The sequence below is a fragment of the Branchiostoma belcheri genome, unplaced genomic scaffold (assembly GCF_001625305.1).
Source record: "Branchiostoma belcheri isolate BF01 breed outbred unplaced genomic scaffold, Haploidv18h27 scaffold6, whole genome shotgun sequence".
Classification (NCBI taxonomy): Eukaryota; Metazoa; Chordata; class Leptocardii; order Amphioxiformes; family Branchiostomatidae; genus Branchiostoma; species Branchiostoma belcheri.
This window is the reverse complement of record NW_017804242.1, coordinates 1,275,739-1,281,811: the sequence shown is the minus strand read 5'-3', so window position 1 is coordinate 1,281,811 and position 6,073 is coordinate 1,275,739. Positions and strand designations below refer to the sequence as shown.

General features: G+C 47.7%; 2 protein-coding genes and 1 pseudogene across 2 annotated transcripts in view; all 3 read left to right on the top strand.

The window, feature by feature from the left end:
- The window catches only part of LOC109482222, a 26,532-nt gene that overhangs the window by 14,374 nt on the left and 6,085 nt on the right, over positions 1-6,073 (top strand). Inside the window, exons 25-27 of the mRNA XM_019784914.1 lie at positions 1,733-1,972; positions 3,116-3,174; positions 3,654-4,841. Of these exons, the coding sequence (XP_019640473.1) occupies positions 1,733-1,972; positions 3,116-3,174; positions 3,654-4,841 (1,487 nt within the window). The remainder of the gene's footprint in view (positions 1-1,732; positions 1,973-3,115; positions 3,175-3,653; positions 4,842-6,073) is intronic.
- Positions 1,116-2,158, top strand: LOC109482409 (bis(5'-nucleosyl)-tetraphosphatase [asymmetrical]-like). The gene is made up of 2 exons (XM_019785118.1): positions 1,116-1,246; positions 1,733-2,158. Exons 1-2 carry the CDS (start codon positions 1,129-1,131, stop codon positions 2,047-2,049), a joined length of 435 nt encoding a protein of 144 aa, XP_019640677.1. The 5' UTR covers positions 1,116-1,128; the 3' UTR covers positions 2,050-2,158.
- LOC109482365 lies at positions 3,566-6,049 on the top strand (annotated as a pseudogene).

Genomic DNA, 6,073 nt, shown 5'->3' with positions numbered 1-6,073 from the left:
TGCCATTCATCCCACCTACTGACCCTGTACTTGAGGACAATCTGTCGTCCCTAGCTTCGGCCTCCGACAAGATCCACAAGACCACCCCACTAATACCAAATCTCCATGCCATTTATCCCACCTACTGACCCTGTACTTGAGGACAATCTGTCGTCCCTAGCTTCGGCCTCCGACAAGATCCACAAGACCACCCCACTAATACCAAATCTCCATGCCATTTATCCCACCTACTGACCCTGTACTTGAGGACAATCTGTCGTCCCTAGCTTCGGCCTCCGACAAGATCCACAAGACCACCCTACTAATACCAAATCTTCATGCCATTCATCCCACATACTGACCCTGTACTTGAGGACAATCTGTCGTCCCTAGCTTCGGCCTCCGACAAGATCCACAAGACCACCCTACTAATACCAAATCTTCATGCCATTTATCTCACCTACTGACCCTGTACTTGAGGACAATCTGTCGTCCCTAGCTTCGGCCTCCGACAAGATCCACAAGACCACCCTACTAATACCAAAGCCTCATCATCTCATCATCCAAAAAAAAAAAACCTTAGGTCCGCCATGTTTCCTTCCCGTCATGCTAAGAAAATTACATTGAACTTCAATTGCAAGTGCTAAACACAATCAGCGTATATTACGCCAAAGCCATCGCCTCTATACACTCCTGCCAAAATGAACACACAACCAGGTAGGCTTTCAGTTACTGCTCTTTCCAAACATACCGCTAGGCGTCGTCCTTACACTGTGGCCCGGTGACAGGTCCCACAATGCACTTCACTCAACTTTGGCCTGCCCCATTGCATGACGGGACAAAACAAAATGGCGGCGCCCATAAAATCGAGGTAACGTAAAACAGGTTCACGCTATCGCGAACCTGTAAACATTCCATTTGGCATATTTCATTGAAATAGTAGGGGGTTGACATAAAAGTTACTTACCTTACCGTTAACGATCACCTAAATCAAAACGTTTTAGATAGTTTTGATAGAACTAAGTTATCCATAATTTTTGATAATATCATAATGCTCTGTAGATTTGATATTAAGTATACCAATGCCAAATGTAGTATTTACCTAGTACACCTCCCCCAAGAACGTAGTGGTAGAACCCACTATGCAACATGGCCTCGTCGAAAGCTCTTCGTGCCGCTGGTCTCATAATATTCCGCCGTGTTCCACAGATCCAGTATCTTCTGCTTCAGACGTCGTATGGACATCACCACTGGACACCGCCGAAAGGTCAGAAGTCACTGTCTTTCATTCGTTTCCTCCGAGTTCCACAGAACAACGATATTCCATTGGTGACCACTACACTAGTCTATAACTACGTATCTGGCTATATATCACTTACATTTTGTACATGTGTACTACTGGTGCAACCATGGAACTAGAAGAGCTCTACATGTACAAGTCGTACAAAGCAGGCGGGTACGGGTTCTAGATTTTTCGTCGTCAAAATTTTTAGCCGTCAGGACGTCTTGGCGCCAAGAGGATAGCTCTAGCCCTAACAAAAGTGGCCGTATTCCTACTAATTTCTAGAAACAGTGATACCAACCACAGAACGTCTTTGAATGGTGATAACTTTGTTATGTAATCTTTTGATTGGTAGATTTATAAGACAATTGTACATATGACGGCGAACCGTCTTTATAATAGCGGCGAAAGGCCCTGGTTTATATCAGAAAAATAACACTTCGTTACCGCCACCACCCTTCTGCCGTGCAGGACACGTGGATCCAGGCGAGTCCGACCTGCAAACCGCGCTGCGGGAGACACAAGAGGAAGCCGGCCTCTCGGCAGAACACTTCCACATCATGGAGAACTTCAAGAAAGTCTTGGAGTACAACGTGAGGGGGAAACCCAAGACTGTGATCTACTGGCTGGCTGAGCTGAAGAACAGCGACACGCCTGTAGTGTTGTCAGACGAACACCAGAAGTACGAGTGGCTGGGATTGGAGGAGGCGTGTAGGTACTCTGGGTACGAGGACATGCAGGAGGCCCTCAGAGATGCGGACTCGTTCCTCAACTCTCCGAACACGTGACGATTCTCGGGATAATGTGCACTTTCACTTTCTCTTTTTGTTTTACTTTTTTTGGATCAACTATAGAAAAATGAGTCATGTCATTGTGAGACGGATACCGTACTATTAAATATGTATGTCTTTATTGGTTTTTTTTTCATACTATCATAGAACAACCAACAAAAAATTAAACAAACAATATCTAGAAAACCATAAAGTAACAATTACAAAGATAACAAGCAAATAAAATAAAAAGATAAATAATACGATTCGAGGTAGTTCGGGTGACCCACCTGAACTGATGAAGATGATGATGGAAACGTAAGCTACAGTATTTCCTTAGTCTAATCTCACGTGTAAATGTAACGTGACTTTTGGCATCTACTTGTATGGTACATGTAATTGTATGGCAGCAGTGTAGATGTCATGTTGATTTTATACACTTTTCACCAGTACATGGAGATAAGTACAGAAAAAATGCAGTAACCCATAACTAAATGTTGACACAAACAATCAAATAAAGTGCATGCATAAGTCAAACGATATAAGTGGTAAAATTTAGTCCAGATCGCTTGATGGTGATTAAACGTAAGGGCACAAAAGTTCGGGAATTGAAACCGTGTATTGTGTTGATAAATATCATAATAAAAATTACATATGCTACGTTAGTAGTAATAACAAGGACGTTCTACAAGATACTAGTAGATCGAATGTCCTTGGTTATAAGTAGCCTTTTGGGCATAGAGTACCAGCACCATTCGTAGCCAGAGGGATAACAGTACCTAGAGGGCAGTTACTATTATAGGCATGTGACGTAAACTCAAACAAAAAACAAGTTCTCTGGTTTCATGCCAAGAAACTTCGGCCAATCGTTGCAGTGATTGCCGTTTCATTGGGGTCACGTGCGTGCGCTGGCTGAACAATGGTCATATCAAAGGTCATATTGGACCTTTAAGTAGTTACCTGCGCCAAGGAGGAAGTAAAGTAAGTCGAGTTGTGTTGACGCCAGGAACTGTACTATCCTTAAGTGCAGAAGATCGTCTTGAAGTAAGATTACTTTGAACATCGTGTACACGACTACACCTAGACCGGCCGAAGCTTAGACACCTTAAGGTCGTGTTGCTAGCCCCAGAAGTCAAGACAAAGGTGGGTTTCATACTAGCTGTACACTGTACTTACTTGTGTACTTACCTTTGCATTTGTCTGTATGTCTCTGACACTGTCTAGTTACGATATCAGTCTTTCCAATTCAATTTTGTAACTGTATAGATCACTGCAGCAACTGCATACAATTTTACAATCCAGACGTTTTTGCAATTTTTACAATCGGTATGCGTGTGCTGAGTACTGCTTGTAACTCAACTACCTTACGAAAACACCACCATGCCCGTTGCCTAAGTGCCATAAATATCTTATGTAACTTGTTCCTTCATTAGGTTGGTGCCGGAACATACCAACAGAAGAACGAAGCTCTGCTACCTGTCTTCATAGATCTAACTCTTGCCGCTGTTACGGGACGGAACGGTGCCAACTTCCAACCACCTTCGACCCGTTGCGCTACCCCATACATGAACGTCGGGTTTGCAAGTATTTAACCAATTCAAAGAAATAAACTTCATGTGTAGCATTCAAAAACAATGGCGCCAAGGAAGGAAGGAAACTCGAAAGGGAACTATCATTTTGTAAGACGAGACGGGCAGCTGCTTCATGGAGAGGAGGCAGAAGAGGAGAGTGCGAACGTCTTCGCAGAAGAGGTGATAAAAGACATTAAGGACAAGCAAAGGGAGGAGAATAGACTGCTGCGTTTGAGACACCCAGCTTTTGGCAAAGACACTTCTTCTGCGTCTCAGGACACAGACGGCGTCTCTACTAGGCACTCAACAAAGGACGATGATGGCGAAGAGAAGAAAACATCCAGGAAGCCTAACATCAGCGCACACGCCGTCAGAAAGCGAGTTCTAAGTGCAGAGAAAGATACTGTTTCCAGCGAGGTGGACGACCAGGCGAAAGCGTTCGCCACGGGTCTTAACTTGACCGCGCTGACGGCTGATGTTGACATGGCTTCCCTGACGTTCTCGCCCCAAGCTACCGCTGCAGCTACCGGGCTTGAAGCTACAGTTTTAACCGCACAGGCTCACGGCGGAACCGTAGAGACCGACGTACAAGCAAAGGCCGACGTCAAAGGGGCGGAAGTTGTTGCAGGGAACGTGGACGTGAGGGCGGTAGACGAACATCTCTTCGTGGGGGGCGAGGCCCTGGTCAGCGGCGCGGATGTGAAGGTTGGAAACGCCAGCGTTGCCGCAGTCAAGATGGAACACAGGGCCGGCGCAACGTTTGAAGCAAAGGGTGTCGAGGTGAAAGCGATGAACGTGGATGCAGCAGGGGTGCGGCAGGAGCAAGACGTCGGGGTCCACGTGGGCGCGAAGGCCGTGGAAGTGTCCGCGCTGAACGCCCGGGTCAGTGGAGCAGAAAACAAAGTGGAAGCAAGAGCCGGCGTCGAGCTTGCCTTGCTGAAAGTCGGAGGGCTCAACCAAGAGAGCGACACTAAGAACCACGCACCAATGTTGGATTTAACGCTGCTGGACTTACGCGTGCCGGGTAAAGGCACAGGAGCGACGACCGTCAGGGCCGGAGGGGGTGCCGGTAGCTCCAGCAACAGCGGGACTGACAAGGGGTGTTCTAATGACGGAACGAACAAAAATGGGGAGATGCCAAAAACAATAGAAGGGCCAGTGGCAGGAGGAAACTGTGGCAATGCTACAGGTCTGGCTGCGGCTGGAACGAAGGCGCAGAGCAACAATGAAGGTCCTAATGTAAATGGCAACAACACGAAAGTTTCTCCAAAAGCTTCGGGAAATACCGAAACACTCGGTAATGGAACAAACACAGGAGGGAAATCTAAAACCACCTCCTCCACTGAAGAAAAACTAGGTACCGCTGAAGCCAAATCCAGCTTGAAAGCAAACGATGTGCAACTCAGACCAGTCGTCCCTAAAGGCAAAATAGCACCTCAAGCAATACACGTCATTCCAACTTCAGTCATCGATAAAACTCGACAAGACGGAGAAGACAAAACCAGTGGGCACAAAAATCGCGCAGGTGTAAGTCAGAACGATGTGTCAAGCCGTGTTCCACGGGTGGACGGCCTTGGTAGGACTCCTACTCTCCGACACACTGTCACTACTGGGGCTGCTGTAGCGAGAGGAAACATCGGTCATCAGAGGGGTGGACGTGGACGGACTGGCGGCAACTCACGGCTCCAGGGCCGGGCTGTCACCGAGGACGATGGCCTGACCTTGCGTGAACTCCACCAGCATGGCAGGCCTCGCCAGCTCCCCTCTATCACGCGGGATACCCCTCAGACTCAGTCTAGCAATCGTCGCGGTAAGATGAGACTTGACGGAGATCGTTTGAAAGAGAAAAGCAATCACGACGACGCCAGTGCGAGGCACTCTGCACGTGAAAAACAACGTTTGCCCGATCAACGCACGACAAAACCCCTGACAGCAAACAGAGGTAGACGTACCCCTGCCTCTTCCCAACCGAAACTCCCCCAAACCACAGTAAAGCAGACCCGAGAACGTGTGAACCGGGCACAGACCACCACAAGTAGGGGTCAAACTAATGGTATACACGCTCGCCTTGACAAAATACGAACGCCAGCCAGACGAACCCCAGGAAATGATGCAAGGAAAGGCGTTTCTAAGTCCGCCGCGAAAGGCAAACGTAACCCAGAGAACTCAGCAGCCAGGGAAAAACTACCCCCTCTAACCTTCAACGACAGGGTGCTGAATAAAGTAACCAGTGAAGCAGGCCCAATGCCGGCGAGGTCTCAACCTCCCAGACCCACATCTAGGAGGAGGTCGGCGTCCAAGTTCCAAACGCTCGACAGAGAAGCTTTGCGTAACAGACTGCTTCAGAAATACGCACCGCCACCAAGTACAGCTGCGTTTGACAAGACTGGAACAACATCTAGTAAACAGGAAGACAAGGCCGAAGAGACAGTCGTGGTGAAGAAAAAGCCGACGGGTTTGAACAAGAACAT